This window comes from Onychomys torridus, chromosome 1, assembly GCF_903995425.1.
Source record: "Onychomys torridus chromosome 1, mOncTor1.1, whole genome shotgun sequence".
In the NCBI taxonomy this organism is placed as follows: Eukaryota; Metazoa; Chordata; class Mammalia; order Rodentia; family Cricetidae; genus Onychomys; species Onychomys torridus.
The window spans coordinates 39,807,372-39,825,731 of NC_050443.1; the positions used below are offsets into that span (position 1 = coordinate 39,807,372).

The 18,360-nt window shown below is 42.7% G+C and overlaps 1 protein-coding gene across 1 annotated transcript in view; it reads left to right on the forward strand.

Moving 5' to 3' along the window:
* The window catches only part of Herc2 (HECT and RLD domain containing E3 ubiquitin protein ligase 2), a 224,647-nt gene that overhangs the window by 188,539 nt on the left and 17,748 nt on the right, over positions 1 to 18,360 (forward strand). Inside the window, exons 69-81 of the mRNA XM_036183790.1 lie at positions 293 to 484; positions 2,571 to 2,724; positions 5,697 to 5,804; positions 7,404 to 7,535; positions 8,055 to 8,213; positions 8,300 to 8,418; positions 8,966 to 9,091; positions 9,508 to 9,663; positions 10,168 to 10,283; positions 10,382 to 10,580; positions 11,288 to 11,502; positions 17,250 to 17,427; positions 17,832 to 17,993. Of these exons, the coding sequence (XP_036039683.1) occupies positions 293 to 484; positions 2,571 to 2,724; positions 5,697 to 5,804; positions 7,404 to 7,535; positions 8,055 to 8,213; positions 8,300 to 8,418; positions 8,966 to 9,091; positions 9,508 to 9,663; positions 10,168 to 10,283; positions 10,382 to 10,580; positions 11,288 to 11,502; positions 17,250 to 17,427; positions 17,832 to 17,993 (2,016 nt within the window). The remainder of the gene's footprint in view (positions 1 to 292; positions 485 to 2,570; positions 2,725 to 5,696; positions 5,805 to 7,403; positions 7,536 to 8,054; positions 8,214 to 8,299; positions 8,419 to 8,965; positions 9,092 to 9,507; positions 9,664 to 10,167; positions 10,284 to 10,381; positions 10,581 to 11,287; positions 11,503 to 17,249; positions 17,428 to 17,831; positions 17,994 to 18,360) is intronic.

Genomic DNA, 18,360 nt, shown 5'->3' on the forward strand with positions numbered 1-18,360 from the left:
TGCTGTATCACCTACCTGTGCTGCCTAAGTGGTCACAGTAGCAAACTGTTATTTCTTTATAGTTCAAGTCATTATTCTTCGATGGGTGTTATTATTGCTTTGTAAAATAAAGTTCCTTGCATTTGAAAATCTGATACATAGCTTAGTGAAGATATTAGCGTCAGTCATATCTTAATCTGGTTTTTAATGTCCCTTTCCCATTCCCGATATGTCCTTTGGGCTCCTGGATAAACTGATGACTTTTATCTCTTGATATTTCATTCTTTTAACTGTTGATTTTTAATTGATTTAGGATGTTGAAAGCCAAAATAAAACATCAGGCCCAGAGCCCCAGTCTTTGGATGAGTTCACCAGTCTGCTGATCGCTGATGACACCCGGGTGGTGGTGGACCTGCTTAAGCTGTCAGTTTGCAGCAGGGCTGGAGACAGGGGCAGGGATGTGCTTTCAGCCGTGCTGTCTGGCATGGGCACTGCCTACCCACAGGTGAGTGATGGAAAGGCACTGTATGTGGGGCCAGCTTTCTCTGCAGAAACACATGGTCTCATCCTGGACTGCTCCATGGACAGAGCTTTAAAAGCAATCCTTTAAGACAAAATGTATCACAGTTCTCCCTGTGATATCTTTTATCCAGTCCATAATTGGTTTGTGTATCTGCCCTTAAAAATTGCTTTTTTATTGTGTGTGAATATTTGACTGAGTGTATGTGTGCATACCACATTCACACACACGGTGCTTGAGGAAGCCAGCAGAGGGTGTTGGATCCCCTTGAGTTGGAATTACAGATGGTTGTAAGCCACCATGTAGGTGGTAAGAACCAAACCTAGGCTGTCTGCAAGAGTAGCAAGTATCCTTAACCACTGAGCCATCTCTCCAGCTCTTGTTTTTACAAACAAAACCATTTTTGCTGGGTGGTGGTGGTAGCAAATGCAGAGCCACCAGAGAGTTCTTATCTCTCTGAATCCTCAGACTGAAAGTGCTGAGCTCCTATCTCTACCCCACCTTATCACTTCCTCTCTCTGCTCAGCCATATCACTTCCTGTTTCTTCCTCCCAAGTGCTGGGATTAAAGGTGTGTGCCTCCCAAGTACTGGGATCAAAGGCTTGAGATCCCAAGTGCTGGGATTAAAGGTGTGTGCCACCATTGCCTGGCCTCTAGTGGCTAACTCTGTACTTTGATCTCTGGGCAAGCTTTATTTGTTAGAGTACAAACAAAATTTCACCACAGCTGTGGGTCACTTGAAATACAGCCACTGTACCTCAAAAACTGAAGATATATTTTATTTAACTATGATTTACTTTAATTTGTGGGTCAGACATGGGGGAGCCTTTGTGTAATTCTAGCATTCAGGGGTCAGAAGCAAGAAGCTCTTCCAGCCCCAAGAAGTTGGCTGTCCTTTCCTTGATAGGGATGATGGTTGGCTTGGCAGAGGGAGGCCCTGAAATCCCAGGGTCACTTGTGGATTCTGTACATAGACAGTGGTGTTGATGATTTGGTGACTCAGTGAGGTTCCTGGAGAGACAGAAGTAAGGACGTAATCATCTTTATTAATTTGTGGAGTCCTTTGTTTTCTTTCACATAGCATGGCCTCCAGGATCCAGCTCGGTTTGTCAGGCTTACATGGCAAGCACTTTTGTAAATGGAGCCATGTCTCTGGCCAACCAAGTTTGGGGCCTGTTGAGATACTCCATCTACCTCAGTAGGCCTGAGTGGTTTGGTTGTTTCTGGTTCCTGCCCCCGGCCCAACTTGACTCCAAGTACCTTCTAGCATCTTGTCATTTTTATCAACTTTCTGCTCCTTCCCGTGGTGTTTTTGTCCATAGGCAGACTCTTCTCTCCAAGAAATAATCTTGGTGTAGAAGAGATAGTTGTCATCACTGGTGCATCAGTGTATGAGTCAACACATATTGAGTGTGTTTTGTGTGAGGTGCCTTCCACTTGCTTTCATGTGGATAGTCTCTAGTTCTCATAGTTCCTTTACTGTGTCTTGACTTTATGGGAAAGGAAACCAGGTCTAAATAAACCTTTTTTTCTTAACTCAGTTTTCTCCCCTCCTTCTGCCCGCCCTTCCTTGCTTGCTTGTCTCTTCCCTCTCTCCTTCTTCCTGCCCTTTCTTCCTTTCTTTCTCTGGTGTGTGTCTGGTGTGTGTGTGTGTATGTGTTGAAGCCAGAAGTCAGTGTCAGGTGGCTTCCTCCATTACTCTTCCACTTTGTTTTTTGAGATACAATCTCTCATTGAACCCGGAGTTCACTGATTGGCTGGAAGGACAGGACCCACCTGTCTTTGTTTCCTAGGCACCATGAATGCAGGTGTGCATTGACATACCTGGGGTTTTACATGGATTCTAGGGATCTGATCTTAGGTCTGCATGCTTGCATACCCATGAGCCATTTCCCCAGCCTTTTAACTTGATTTTTGTTTGTTTATTTGATTGTTCGGTTGTTTTCTTTTTAAACTCCAAGTCTTCTACCCTACCACCCTGTCCCTATAGAAAAGCAGAGGGCAGGATGAGCATGGGTAGGGCCTGGATGACCCAGGGGTGGTGTCAACTCATTTCTTGGTTCTTTCTTAGGTGGCAGACATGTTGTTGGAGCTCTGTGTCACTGAGTTAGAAGATGTGGCCACAGATTCCCAGAGCGGCCGTCTTTCCTCCCAGCCTGTGGTGGTGGAGAGTAGCCATCCCTACACAGACGACACTTCCACCAGCGGCACGGTGAAGATCCCAGGTGTGTGGGCCAGCGTGGGGAGGAGGGCTGGAAGGAGGGCTGGAAGGCCCACTGTCCGTCAAGGGCTGCTTTTGCAGCTACTTCCAGAGGGGCAATCATTTCCCTTTTGTGAAAAATAAGTAATGCGATTTTTCTCCAAATCTCTATCAAATAAAATGTAACAAAGAAGCTACACTATATTACTTTTCTTTCTGTTGCTGTGATGCAGCTTGGAAGAAAAGAGTTTGACTTATACCACCGGCTCACAGTCCATATTGAGGGAAGTTGGGGCAGAAACCTAGGCAGGAACTGAAGCAGAAACCACTGAGTGATGCTGTTCACTGTTCTGCTCACTAGCTCATACTTGGCAGCTGTCTTACACAGCCCAGACCTGGCTGCTGTGCTGTCATTTCTAGGCATTTTCAGTGGACAGAGAGAAGCTGCATGGGTGGATGGACACAGTAGCTGACTTCTGTGTGTACAATGACACTTGACTACAGTGGTGAAGTGCAAGGCTTCTACTTTTATAACTGCATCTTAGTGGTGCTGTGTACAGTGGACTGGGCCTCATATCAGTCGTCAGTCAGGCCACTCTGACCTGGCAGTTCCTCAGTTGAAGTACCCTCTGGTGATACTAGGCTGTGCCAGGTTGATAGCTACAGCTAACTAGAACATACACCAAATAAAATTGTGTTTTTCTGTTGTTTTGAGATGATGGTGGCAGTTCTTGGTGGTATGTGGAACCTTTCTGGCCTGCATTCATTATCTGATTGGATGTGATGCCAAACTTTGTTTTTTCTAACAATAAGTTTTAGCACTTTTATTTTGTTCATTTTTTTATGTGTAGTTCATTGTCTTAAACTTTCAGAATGAGGTAGGGTTTACGAAAGTATATTTTTTTTGTCTAGTTTTATTTTAATTTTAATCTGTTACACTTTCATGACAGATTTTAAAATCAGGGCTGTTCATAGTAGCACAAACCTTTAATGCCAGCACTGAGGCAGCAGAAGCAGGCCTATGAATTCTGTCAGTTCTAGGCCAGCTAGGACCACAGAATGAGACCTTGGTTCAAAACCACAAAAAATGGCTAGGCATAGTGGTGCATGCCTTTAATCCTAGCACTCAGGAGGCAGAGACAGTTAGAGCTCTGTGAGTTCGAAGTCAGCTGGTTTACATAGTGAGTTTAGGACATCTAGAGCTACATAGTGAGACCCTGTCTTAAACAAAAACATATTACAAAACAAAAAACCCAGAACAAACAAACAAAAAAACACAAAGGAAATTTAAAAACTGAAACAACAGTAAACTGCTTGCTGTGTCATCGCGAGAACCTCAGTCCAGTCCCCAACCCATGTAAAAGAAGAGGGCACATTGGACTCCAGCCAGCGAAGACAGAGGAAGATGCATCTCTGGGACTCAGCGGCTAACCAGCCTAGCCAAATTGATGAGCTCTAGGCCAGGGACAGACTCCATCAAAAGACAAGGTCAGTGGTGTCTGAAGAGCAGCACTGATTTGTCCTTAGTCCTCCGCTCCTGCCTTTATAGGCACATAGCCACACATACACACACTGCATGCATACATGCAATACAAATTCAACAAGAAGTATTTTTATCTAGCAGTATCTTAAGATAGAAATCATATGATTATCTTTTCTGTTTCTCACTTCATACCCATATACCAACCAAAAATATGTTCCAAATTCGGTAATTTCTTAGTAACTCTATATCACCTGGGCCATTCTAATACAATATGTTTTTCTTTCACTCCCTCCTTTTTTTTTTTTTGAGACAGAGTTTCTCTGTGTAGCTTTGCGCCTTTCCTGGAACTCACTGTATGGCCCAGGCTGGCCTTGAACTCACAGAGATCCGCCTGTCTCTGCCTCCTGAGTGCTGGGATTAAAGGCGTGCACCACCACCGCCCAGCTCATTCCCTACTTCTTATGTCCCTCACACAGCATTCAATCTTGTCAGAGCTGTCATTCATCCATGAAGAACTACACAGTAGCTCTGTGACTGGAATGTGATGTAAAGCCCTGCACAAGGCCAATGCTTTCTCTCCTTGGCTCCCATGCTTTTTGTAGAATCTCCCCTAATTGTTCTCACAAGACTCTGGATACCAAATATGTGAGATAACACACTAAGCAATTCTCAGTGAACACCAGCTGGCTGTCTCACAGTTCAGCTCAGTTCTGCCATTACTAGAACACCCGAAGGTTAGTGGTGTAGTCCCACACGTCTGTGCCGACTTAAGATGTCAACCTACTACTTACATCAGATTGACCTATAAGTCAGAAGTTCCCACAACCTGATATTGTTAGTCACATTTTCATCACTGTAACAAAATACTTGAGATTATCAGCTTATAAAAAGTAAGGGTTTATTCTGCCTTGCAGTTATGGAGGTTGTACCCCATAGTCAGCACAAGGCAGCATGTCACACAGCATGTCACAGCAGTACGTGCAGGGGTTGGAACACAAATCACTCACCTCATAGCCAAGAAGTAAGGAGACAGACAGGAAGGAGCTAGAGTCCCATAATCTTCTTCGTGAGCACACCCCTGATGACTTAAGGGCCTCCCACAAGCCTCTTCCCACCTCTCAAAAATTACTTTACCTCTTATAGTGCCAAATGGGGACCCAGTCTATAACTCACAGACTTAGGGGGGCATTCAGGATCACCCTTAGCACCTTCTTCAAAGCTTCATAATATGATATAAGCTTGGTCAGGTGATATAATTGCAACATGGAAGTTTGCTTGGAGGTGAGAGAACAGAACAGTTTGGCCAAGTGGGTGGTTTTCTGGCCCTTTAGTCCATGGGTAGAATCTCTGTTGGGGCAAATAATGAGGAAGGTGACCAGGCTTAGCTGTGATTTGGGTGTTGGTTCTTTGCCAGCTCCTAACTGGTTTTGGTCTCACTCTCGCTGCTTGCTAAACTGTGACTTTTACTTGCTGTCTGGAGTTCCCACTGTGTTCTCTGCTTGCTTATACTCCAGGTGCAGAAGGACTCAGGGTGGAGTTTGACCGGCAATGCTCCACAGAGAGGCGCCACGATCCTCTCACTGTCATGGATGGTGTCAACAGGATTGTGTCCGTGCGGTCAGGTGAAGAAGGGAGGGCAAGTAGGGACAGTCCTCCTCACTTGTGCTCCATAAATGGAGTTGTTAGCCTAAGGCAGGACACTGGTGCTTCATTCCATGGGAACTTTAAGGAAGGTACAGTAAGGTAATGAGTTGTAAAATAGTAGGTTTTGTCTTCTTTTCAAGTACTTTGAAATAAGATATGATCTGTTTAATGTGTGCTTCATACCACTCTCAGAGGGGTTGTGAGTGTCTGGTGAGAGAGCTGTCCAGCAGTTGGAGAACTATAGATGTGTTCGAGTACTGAAGCCTGTGTAGCATTGTTACCATACTGCAGACTTGTTAAAGGAATTCTGCTCCGACTGATGGCAGTAGGGTATGGCTCATGGAGTGCTGTGTCTGGATGATGAGCAGAGTGTGCAGTGCATGGGAGGTATGCTGCATGGTCCTGTCTGCTCTACTGAGTTCCATGAGGTCAGGAAGAGGTGTCTAATAAACTCACTTGTCTAAAAGAGTGTTTTAGAATTGTTAATGCAAGGATATGCATCTCGGGCTGCAGAGATGGCTCAGAGGTTAAGAGCACCGGCTGCTCTTACAGAGGTCCTGAGTTCAATTCCCAGCAACCGCATAGTGGCTCACAACCATCTATAATGAGATCTGGTGCCCTCTTCTGGCCTGCAGGCATACATGCAGACAGAACACTGCATATATAATAATTTTTTTTTTAAAAAAAAAGAATATGCATCTCTTTTCAGGCCTTTTTAATGGTGGTGGTGGCAGTGGCGGTGTGTATGTATGATTCACACTCCACATACACACACACCTCCCTGAGCTGAGTATTGAACATAGGATCTTGTGTGTGCTAGCAAGCACTCTTAACACTAAGCTACATCCTCTTTTATAAAGGGTGAGAATTTTCCCAGTGAAAGGCTAGGTGTGTAAATGTTTGAGGTTTTATGGGCTGCATGTGGCCTGTCCCTTACCACTCAGTGTATGTAGTAAGCAGAATGACTATGTCACATAAGTGACATGGTTTTTCTGGCATTTTGGTAAGTGTCTGTCAAAATAGTTCTCAGTAGTGTTATTAGTGTATGAGAAGGAAGTCCAGCAGGCTGTGTCCACACAGTTGCCTCACACTCCTACAGCATTAAGTTTCCCGGTCTCTTCTGCTTTTTTAAGAGGCCATCCCATAGCTCCATAGACCCTTGGATCTGCCCAGGTTGCTCCATCCATTTCTTGAGTACTGTCTGTCTTGGCCATGCTGAATTATTTACAAATGCCCTTTGTGGGAATTTTAGCTCTTTCTGCCATTACATAACTACCTGCCATCTCAGAAGTATCCCTAGAACCTACCGTGGTGTGGGCTTGTTCTCCCTGCATCCTACTTGTGTGCATCTTCATTTCCCCATTTGGTGGTAGCTTCCTTGGGGGCAGTGCATTTATATGTCCTTCAGGTTCTCCAGTACTTAGATCAGAGGCTGAATAGAAATCTGTGGGAAGGTAGAATGTCCTCGACCCACCATGAATATAAGCTAGTGTGAACAACTTTGCTCTGCTCTAAGGAGTTCTGTTGGTTAGATGGTGGCATCTAACCTAAACCCAGGCTGTACTTTACTCTGCTAGGTCGAGAATGGTCTGACTGGTCCAGTGAGCTGCGCATCCCTGGTGATGAGCTGAAGTGGAAGTTCATCAGTGATGGGTCTGTGAATGGGTGGGGCTGGCGCTTCACAGTTTATCCCATCATGCCAGCTGCAGGTAAGAGGGACTGGGATCATTAACCTCTTACTGTGATTATTACCCAAGCAAGTGGAACCATGCACACTTCATTCTGTGACTAAAGGACTGTCTTCTGCTGCCTGGGAAAAAAGAGTGTCTAAGTCCCTACCTGGGGAGGGTCAGACAAAGAGCCATTTAAGCCATCCAGTTGTCAGGGTGCTTAGCCCCATCCTCACCTGTCGTAGAAAGAAGTTGGTGCCGGTTGTAGCTCCTAATGCTTTTGGTTCACATTAAATGTCAGCTTGAAGAGCATGGCTCAGGGTTAGAGTTGGTTACTCAGTGATAGGATGCTTGCAAAGCATGCACAGTCCCTAGGTTCAATCCCCAATACAGGGGGGGAAAAGCCAACAGACGGACAAAAAGGTTGTCTTTCGTCACTTAGACAGTGCTGTGGGCTTATCTTTCACTGTGTTCCAGTTGGGAGTTGAGTTTGTGAATTTATCTATAAGAGGTGATCCCATTATGTCACATAGGGACATTTGCAGGATTTCTTCACAGGCCCTAAGGACCTCCTCTCCGATCGCTGTGTCCTCTCCTGTCCATCCATGGACCTAGTGACCTGTCTCTTGGACTTCCGACTCAATCTCACCTCCAACAGAAGCATTGTCCCTCGCCTTGCTGCCTCTCTGGCTGCGTGTGCTCAGCTGAGTGCCCTAGGTGAGTGGTAACTCCATGGTCGTACCTGTTTACCTGGGTAGAAGAAAGTAGTCCAGCATCTAATCTTTCCCTGTATGTTGTTTCAGCTGCCAGCCACAGGATGTGGGCTCTTCAGAGACTGAGGAGACTGCTCACCACAGAATTTGGGCAGTCTATTAATATAAACAGGCTGCTGGGAGAAAATGATGGGGAAACAAGAGCTTTGGTATGAAGCATTATGGTTTCTAGACCTTTAACCCTTTAGGGAATAAATGTACTGCTTTAATCATCAAACCCCCTAAACCAGCAAGAAGCATTGGGAATTCTGTCTAAATATCAGGCAACTTTTGTTACATCCAGGCTTCTTCTCATACTACTAACTATGCTAAGTTCAAGCTGGGCTCATTTTTATTTTAAAGCCTGTGTGTCTTGACCCCTGTGAACATAGGTCTGTACAAGCTTGACTGCCCACATCCCTTTTACTGTACTGTATGAGATGGTTCCATTCTGGTTGTTTCTAACCATAGGAGAAGATGGGCAGGATTTGTATGCCAGAGAGGGTAAGTTCCCTGAGAGTGGCTTTCTAAACCAAGACCAAACATTCTGAATGTTGACACTTTCTTTCATTTTAGACATACACTTTTATCTAATTGAGAATTTAAATACTCATTTTTTAGTGGATATAAAACCCTTTACTTACAGGAACAGAGCAAACCCGGGGCTCCACTACATTCTGGATTTCTATAATAGAATGTTGTTTTGTTGCTTTTAAGAGCTTTACAGGCAGTGCTCTTGCTGCTTTGGTGAAAGGCCTTCCAGAAGCTTTGCAAAGGCAGTTTGAATATGAAGATCCTATTGTGAGAGGTGGCAAACAGCTGCTCCATAGCCCGTTCTTTAAGGTAATATTTGACTTATTTTTAAAGTGGTAGTCTATAGCTCTTTGACTGGGAGAGCCACTGGGAGCTATTATGGTAGTATGCTGTGTCGTAGAACTCTTTGGGAGCAGTCCTTACTGTTACTGAAGGGTTATATGAAATATATCCCAAGAAGTGGTTATGTGATCAAAGCCTTTATCTCATAAGCTGTTTTCTCATATTAGCCTGTTTTGAGACATACAGATGCTCATAGTTATTGTATACCATGGGTGTTGCAGCAGTTGTTGGTCTGGGGCCCTGTGTCTCCAGAAGCCCTTGTGTTCCTAGAAACTTACTCGAGGAATTGTCCTCAAGTCTTGGGATGGCAGCCAGTGGCCTTCGCTCAAACATTAGCTGTGTTTCTGAGTATCCTTCTGTTTGCAAATTTTTGTTTACTGCAGGTGCTGGTAGCTCTTGCCTGTGACCTGGAATTAGACACACTCCCTTGCTGTGCTGAGACCCATAAGTGGGCTTGGTTCCGAAGATACTGTATGGCCTCCCGTGTTGCTGTGGCCCTGGACAAACGAACCCCATTGCCTCGTCTGTTTCTTGATGAGGTAACAAAAAAATAGCATTTATTTTATTTTTTGGATTGCTTTTGAGATGTGAATATAATGAAAAAGATGCCAATATAATAAGACACAGTTTGTTTTACTAAGAAATATCATAAAGAAATTCATAGATAAAAATGAATACTATAGCACATGAATTTCAATTAACATTAATTTTTAGCAAAGTAACTAAGATATAATGATATGGTATGGGCCTTTTTACCATCTCACAGTTGATATGATAATACTGATTTTTCATACTAAATATAAAATCATCATCCTCCTATTTAAAGATTCCACATGTTTTCTTACTTTAATTATTTTTTACTCTTTTACAAGGAAGAAAGGTTAAGTCAAGGTCTCACACTATATCGTAGACCAGACTGGAGCTCACTCGATAGCCCAGGCTGTCCTTAGACTCCTGCCTCTGCCTCACAAGTTCTGGGGTTGCAAGTGTGAATCACTACACCCAACTTACTTGATTCATAATCCCATAATAATGTTTTGTAGGTTGCTAAGAAAATTCGTGAATTAATGGCAGACAGTGAAAATATGGATGTTCTCCATGAAAGCCACAGCATCTTTAAAAGAGAGCAAGATGAACAGCTTGTGCAGTGGATGAACAGGTATTACTTCAGAACCAAGAGACAGTGTTGCATGTAAGTGTTTGTAGAAACACTTACACAGATGTTCACATCAAATGTTCTTTTGATGTTTCTTGTAGGCGGCCAGATGATTGGACTCTCTCTGCTGGTGGTAGTGGAACCATTTATGGGTGGGGGCATAATCATAGGGGGCAGCTTGGAGGAATTGAAGGTGCAAAAGTGAAAGTCCCCACTCCCTGTGAAGCACTTGCAGCTCTCAGACCAGTGCAGTTAATTGGAGGAGAGCAGACACTTTTTGCTGTGACGGCTGATGGGAAGGTAAGGGTGCAATTTTTTTTTTTTTTTGTCGTTAACATTTGAGAAAATTATGAGTAGATATTTGTTTGGTTCTTGTATGTGTAAGGACTTGTATTTAAAAACTTTCTGAAGAATGTTTATGATATCACCCAAAACAGGGAGTGTTCTTACATATTTCTGTATAATCTTTACATATACCTTAGCTACTTTATACATATTTTTATTTTGAAGTGCACTCCATCTGTTAGCTGTATTTCTTTTAAGAACCATAAATACTCGAGTCTGCCAGCTGTCTCTTCTCTGTAGATAGCCGTGATCTGCAAGTGAATCTTTGTTTCTTTTCAGTCGTCTGCTTACAGTTCTTTCGGATGAGAGGAAGGGGGCTCTGTTCTTACAGTTGGAAATTGGGGTACAACATTGGATGCGGGGAGGGGACACAGTCCTGCAGTTACACCTTGTGGACATCTACCAGTAACCTATAGGATTTTCTTCTAAGAGGTCTCATCTCAAAATCCCCACCATCTCTTATTAGTACTACCCTAGGGACCAAGACTTTTAGACATAGACATTTGGAGAATACTTCTTGAAGCCATAACAATATATAAAATCTTAAAATTTCCTATGATTTTTAACCTTAAGTTAAATTTTCTCTGGTGTAAAAAATGTACAGAATGCTAATTCTTTGGGTAAGTAATAAATACAGGAATCTTTATGTTTTCTCATCTTAGCTCTATGCTACTGGCTATGGTGCTGGTGGAAGACTGGGGATCGGAGGGACAGAGTCAGTGTCTACCCCAACGTTACTGGAGTCCATTCAGCATGTGTTCATTAAGAAAGTTGCTGTGAACTCAGGAGGAAAGCATTGCCTTGCTCTCTCTTCAGAAGGAGAAGTTTACTCGTGGGGTGAGGCAGAAGATGGGAAGTTGGGGCATGGCAACCGAAGGTATTGTGTGAAAATATCATTTTCAGTATGTCTTCTTTGGTTTGTTTAGTGCTGGTACAGTGTGTTGATGCTGTTAGAACACTTGCAATAACCTGCTTAAGTTAAACGATGTTAATGGCTTACAGGTCACTGTATGTGAGCTTACCTGTATGACTTCTGTACTGGAGGGAAGCATTATGTCTTGAAGTTTTTATTCACAAGTTTTACAAATACTAAGCATCTTTTTCACCTTGCTACTGTCCACTGAATCACATTGGGCATTTTGCATAGTTACATGATACCAAAATCATAAATATAGAAGAGAGAGCACAAGTGATGGGGAAGAAACCAGACTCAGTTGTTTTTGAAAAATTGTTTTCATCTACCACCGAAGTAGAAATGGAGATGTAGCTTAGAAATAACTAAAATCACCAGGCAGAATATACAGCAGCCCCAAAGACACTGAATATGAGGCAGCAATATAAAATTCCCCAAGAAATAGGAAACAAAGAAGGCTAGTTCAAAAAGTTACCCTAGTAGATTGTCTGTAGACAGTTTCCATGCCACAGTAGATAGGAGAGGCCCTGGCAGATGATGACAGCATCCTTTAATTTAGAGATAACGGAACTAGAGAGCTGAGGAGGCCGAAGGAGGTCGGCTGTGTAGCGAGTACTGCAGAGTAGGTGAGCGCTGTGCGGAGGGCCAGAGACCCTTGGAGCCCAGGAAGGCAGTCATGGGAAGCCTAAGAGCAGACCTCTGCACATGATTGAAAGACACTTTTCTTGGTGCTCACAGAGGAGATGGAGCTCCCAGAAACCTGTAATTCATAAGCAGGTAGAGTACAAAAAGTAGTAACTAACGACTGGAGGGCTTTTGATGCCTTAAGAGTGCTTTTGACCTGGGTTTGGTTCCCAGCACCCTTGTTGGAGGCTCATAACCATCTGTAACTCCAATTCCAAGGGAATTAAAGCCTCTGTGTGTACTGCACGTATATGCTACACTTACCTTCAAACAAAACACTCATATGTATCAATGAATATATAAGTATTCATTAACAAGGGAGAAAGTGAATCATATACTATTGGCTACAGTTCCTCCACCAAAACTTAAAAACTAAAACCATTTTTATAAATAATAGAGATCAAAGCTCAATTATTTTTATGAATATAAACAAACCCTTAACAAGGTAAACTTTACAGTGTCCTGTGTCCACTCAGAAATTGCAGATATGCAGAAGAACAAAACAATACAACTCATATGAGAACAAAAACTAGTCAATCAAAACTGATTCAGAAATGCCACTGTGGTAGACTTTTCTTTTAATCACATACCATGTTGTGAATAAGCTTGTAAAAGCTTGAGACTGTTAAATAGAGCCTAAATATGCCCAAATGAAAAATCTTAAAGATGAAAAGTACATTCACAGAAAGGAAGAGTAAATTATATGGAATTAACGCCTGAGTAGATGTGATAGAAAAAAGACCAGTGAACTGGGAGATGGGACAATAGAAACTACCCAGAGTGAAAGCATAAGGAAAAGGGATGTGCAAATGACAGAACACCAGGAGCTTGGGACAGTGCCACTGGCTTAGTGTGTCCATAAAGAGCACTTAAGAGAGGGAGTGGGAGATTTTTAAGAAATAACTGAAATGCAGAATTGACTAGCAGCTCTGAACTCACAGTTGCAATAATCTTAAAGAATCCCAAGCAAAAGAAACACGAGGAGGAAAAAAAGACTGCACTGAAGTACACTGACAGTAGAGTTTGAAAAGCAGTTGGGATGGATTGGATTCAGCTGTGGTAGGTTACAGACATATTCAAGGGTAGGAAACTGTAGTAAAGTAATAAAATAGGCATGAAATCATAAATCATAGGTAAGTAGAAAACAGACAGCAAGGTGAGAGCTTAAAGCCAAGTATATTTATTTACATCAGAAGATCTGAACCCTCAGAAGGCAGATGCGGGCCTGGGGAGATGACTCAGTCTGTTATGTGCGTGACGACCTGTGTTTGACCCCCCAGAACCCATGTTAAAAAACCAAAACCAAGGGAGCATAGTGGCATATACATGTAACTCCAGTGCAGAGGAGGCAGAGACAGGCGACCCTGAGGTTCAGTGGTTAGTCAGTTCAGCAGATGTGACAAGTTTCAAGTCAGTGAGAGACGTTGCCTCAAAAAATAACTGACTGACTGACTGACTAACTAACTAACGTAGGTGTCCTCTAAAGAATGACACGCAAGATTGTCCTTTGGTCGCCACACCTGCACATGTGCATGTGCATTGCACACACTAAAAGTAAAGGCAAAATGATGGAGAAATGTATACTATGCTAATACTAGTGAAAAGCAAACAAACCCACAATATTTACATTAATATGCAAAATACATTTTCACAGCAAAGAATATTGGCATGGATTAAATTGTTTCTTCATGATAAAGTAGTCAGGTCATCAAGAAAACAGCTAATATTAGACACCTAATAGACACTGCAAATTGATGAAAATAAAAATATGCTAGAGCGATGACTCAGTAGTTAAGAGCACTGACTGCTCTTCCAGAGGACCCACATTTGATCCCCAACAACAACCTAGTGACTCACAACCATCTGTAACTCCAGCACCCACTTGTGGCCTCTGAGGGCATTGCACTCATGTTGTGTACAGGCATACTTGGAGACAAACTCCCATACAGACAAAAAACAATAATTAAAAGATTTGCTAGGACTGCAAGGATAAATTAGACAGACCCCTATGGTCATGGTTTTAAATACTCTTTCATAATTTGTAACAATGAGAAGATTAAAAATATGAAATGGATAAAAAAAATGGGCTAACTGCCAACCAACTTGACCTAATTAACATTTTTAGAAAACTGTGCCAAACAAAATTCTAATCTTTTTATATGTGCATAAAACATCAACCAGTATAGACTATACAATGGCCCACAAAATAGCAGGTTTTTTATGGTAAGAGTATTTATGATTATACAAAGTTTATTCTCTTGTCTACATGGAAATTAAACTGGAAATCAATTGTGGATCTTTGGAAATTGTCCCCTAATGCTTGGAAAACAAATAAAACATTTCTGTATTTAGTCTTAGCCAAGAGGAAGAAAAGCAATTAAAACATCAAAATAACTGATGGATCAGAGAATGAATGAAAAAACAAAATTAATTTTAAACAGAATGAAAGTGAAATTGACTTACCCAGATCTGTGAGATCCCGCAAAAGCAGTGCTTAGAAGGAAACTTATCATGTGAAATGGCACTTAGACAATAAAAAATGGTATAAAACTATGATGTAATACACTATACTGTAGGATTTCCTATAGGAAGAAGGACAAATGCAACCCAAAGTGAGCAGAAAAGAGGTCGTCAGAATCCTTAGCATAGGAAGCCAGGAGAGAGTAGGAAAGCCGGTTCTTGAGGGGGGACATATGACCAGGAAAACTTCTATCAAGACTGATGGTAAAAAGAGATTTCAGGCTGGGCGATGGTGGTGCGCGCCTTTAATCCCAGCACCCGGGAGGCAGAGCTAGGCGGATCTTTGTGAGTTTGAGGCCAGCCTGGTCTACAGGCACCAAAACTACACAGAGAAACCCTGTCTTGAAAAGCCAAAAGAGAGAGAGAGAGAGAAAGAAAGAGATAGATTGAGATTGATTGATTTCAGGTCAGAGGAATTTAAGAGATGAAGCTCTCTCTCTCTCCCTCTGTCTCTCTGTCTCTCTGTCTCTCTGTCTCTCTGTCTCTCTGTCTCTCTCTCTCTCTCCCTCTCCCTCTCCCTCTCCCTCTCCCTCTCCCTCTCCCTCTCCCTCTCCCTCTCCCTCTCCCTCTCCCTCTCTCTCTCCTTGTTTTTCAAGATAGGGTTTCTCTATGTAGCTCTGGTACTAGCTCTGTAGACTAGGCTGGCCTGGAACTCACAGAGATCCACCTGCCTCTGCCTCCTAAGTGCTGGAAGTAAAGGCGTGTGCCACCACCGCCTGACTGCTGCTGAAGGGGTTTCATATATAGTTTGCAGGTATTTAGAGATCACAAAGGCCAGGGATGTAACTTAGTGGTTAAAGCATTTGCCCACCTTCTAAGCTTATCCCAGGGCCTGAGCTCAATCTTTGGTACCACCAAAATACATGAGATCTTTAAAATCAAAACAAACAAAACAACCACCACAGCAAAAAGCAAACAGAAAACCTAGAAGCAGCAACCAAGTGTGATTATGCTTTCCTGTAGTCAAGGTACTTGGGGTGTAGAGGCAGGGTAGTGGTCACAAATTAAGTCCAGACCTATCTGTGGTCTACATAGTGAATCTAGGCCATTGAGGACCATCTTAAACAGAACATAAACCACAGTTTAATGAACAGCTTTATGGCAACAAACCTGACTTTTTAAAGATTTGGACAAACTTCAAACAAACAAACAAAAAAAACAACGCACAGAATGAAAATACTAATTTCCTGAAGATACATCTCCCAAACCAAATGACTGGTGATTTCTGATATAATGTAACCTACTTTTTGAGGACATTGGAGAGAAAGGAGAATTCTTGATTTTTTTATTTTATTTCATTTTTTGTTACTATTCTTTCTTTTTTCTTTTTAGAGACAGTGTAGTTAGAGTTTTCCTGTCTGGCCCAGTCAGGACAAATCTCTCTTACCCGCCAGTCCCACAGTCGCTCAGACCCAACCAAGAAAGCACACAGAAACTTATATAGCTTATAAACTGTATGGCCGTGGCAGGCTGCTTGTTATCTACCTTTTCTATCTTAAATTAACCCATTTTTGCTTATCTATACTTTGCCACATGGCTTGTGGCTTACCAGTGTCTTTACATGTTGCTTCTCATGGCAGCAGCTGGAGGTGTCCCTCTCCAACCTTCTACTTCCCAGAATCCTCTTCTCTCTTGTCCCGCCTATACTTCCTGCCTGGCCACTGGCCAATCAGAACTTTATTTACACAGAGCGATATCCACAGCAAGACAGGATTTTGCTATTTAAAATAACCCAGGCTGGCCTCAAACCTGTGATAGGTTAGGTTCCTGCCTAACCTCCTGGGATGTGCATCACTAAACCTATCTTTTTGTTTGTTTGTTTGTTTTGGGGCCTTTAGGATGCTGGGCAAATTCTCAACCATCAAGCTACAGTTTTTAACTCATTTTTTAAAAGATAGCTTTACCTTTATTAAAACCATACTCAGACATTATTAGGAAAATACAAATCAATATCTTACATCTACACACATAGTAAAAATTCTTAATAGCTTAAAAAATCAAATCCAACAATGTACAAAAGAACAATACTGTATGTTCAAATGGCATTTATGCCAGAATTCTTAGATTGGGTCAGCACAAGAAAGTGAGTCGATATAAAAAGAACACAGTAGTCATATAGCATATTGAGCAGACCGAGGAAGAGCCAGGTAACTCTCCCACCCCACACCTATCACTACCTACACACAGACAGCAATCTCTGGCTTATAGACCTTGTAAAAACACAAAACCACATCATGAGCCTGGCTTAAAGCTGCACAAGCCCTACTTCCTGGCGTTCAGCTACTCTGTAAAGGAAGATAGAAAATCATGAAATTTTGATTTGGGGTCTAAGTGGTTCTTCTTTATTTATGTAATAATCACTTGGCTGAGAAGGAATATTTAGAGGCACACATTGAATAAATAAGTAGCAACCAGAAATGTTGAAATTTTTTGTTCAAATTTAAAGTGTTTAAATTTTAAAATATGTAAGAATAAAAATACATTTCAGCCGTGTTTATTTCTTGCAGCCCGTGTGACCGCCCTCGTGTCATTGAGTCCCTAAGAGGGATTGAAGTGGTTGACGTTGCTGCTGGTGGAGCCCATAGTGCCTGTGTCACAGCAGCTGGGGACCTCTACACATGGGGCAAAGGCCGATATGGCCGCCTGGGGCACAGTGACAGTGAGGACCAGTTAAAGCCAAAACTGGTGAGAAGGTACTGGGTTTAAAGGCCCAGGTCCAGACTTGAGTGTCTGCTCAGGCCATAGTGTTGAAGCAGGTTGGGGGGAGTTTGTCTTTGGTGCTGTGTTCTTCTTATTTTAGGGTCAGTGGTTTGTGTTTTCTTGTTTACTGGAATAAACTGTCTTGGTACATATACAGTCCTTACTAAGGAGTGAATGAGCAGTGTTCACGGTGGTGCATGGTTGGTTCACTGGAGCCCTGATGCCTACTCTCTACAGTTCAGATTTATATTGTTCAAATAGAGGAATACATTTCTATCTTAAAGAATTACTAAGATTTTTCTTTGTGAAATCTAACATTCATAAAGTGGCAGTACTATTATAAAGCTCCCTTTTCCCTCAGTGATTTCCTGCATTCTTTTTTCCTAAAGGTGGAAGCGCTACAGGGCCACCGTGTCATAGACATTGCCTGTGGCAGCGGTGATGCCCAGACACTGTGCCTCACTGATGACGATACTGTCTGGTCCTGGGGAGACGGAGACTATGGCAAGCTTGGCAGAGGAGGCAGTGACGGTTGCAAAGTGCCCATGAAGGTATTTCCTGTGTGTGCAACCCAGATCTCCAATTGCTTTCCCTTGAGTGTGCTTCTCAGGAGCATTCTGTTCATTGCAGGAAGTACACAGGAGTAAAACATGAGTGACGGAGCTCGCACCTTTGGATGCCTTAAGTGCTGTTTGTGTCCTCTTGGGAAGGGCGTATGGCACAGCAGGGCTCCAAAGAGCCTGTGGTTTTACTTCGTTTACAGAGGGGTTTGAGGTGTAGCTAACTTCACAGTGGTAAATAGGGGCCATATCATCTGGTGTAGGACAGATGCTAGAACTGGCTTCTAGTGGATCTGATGGATCTCTAGAAGCAAAGAGACGGAAGAGGCCTTGTGCTGCCAGCTCCCTCCGTAGGCCT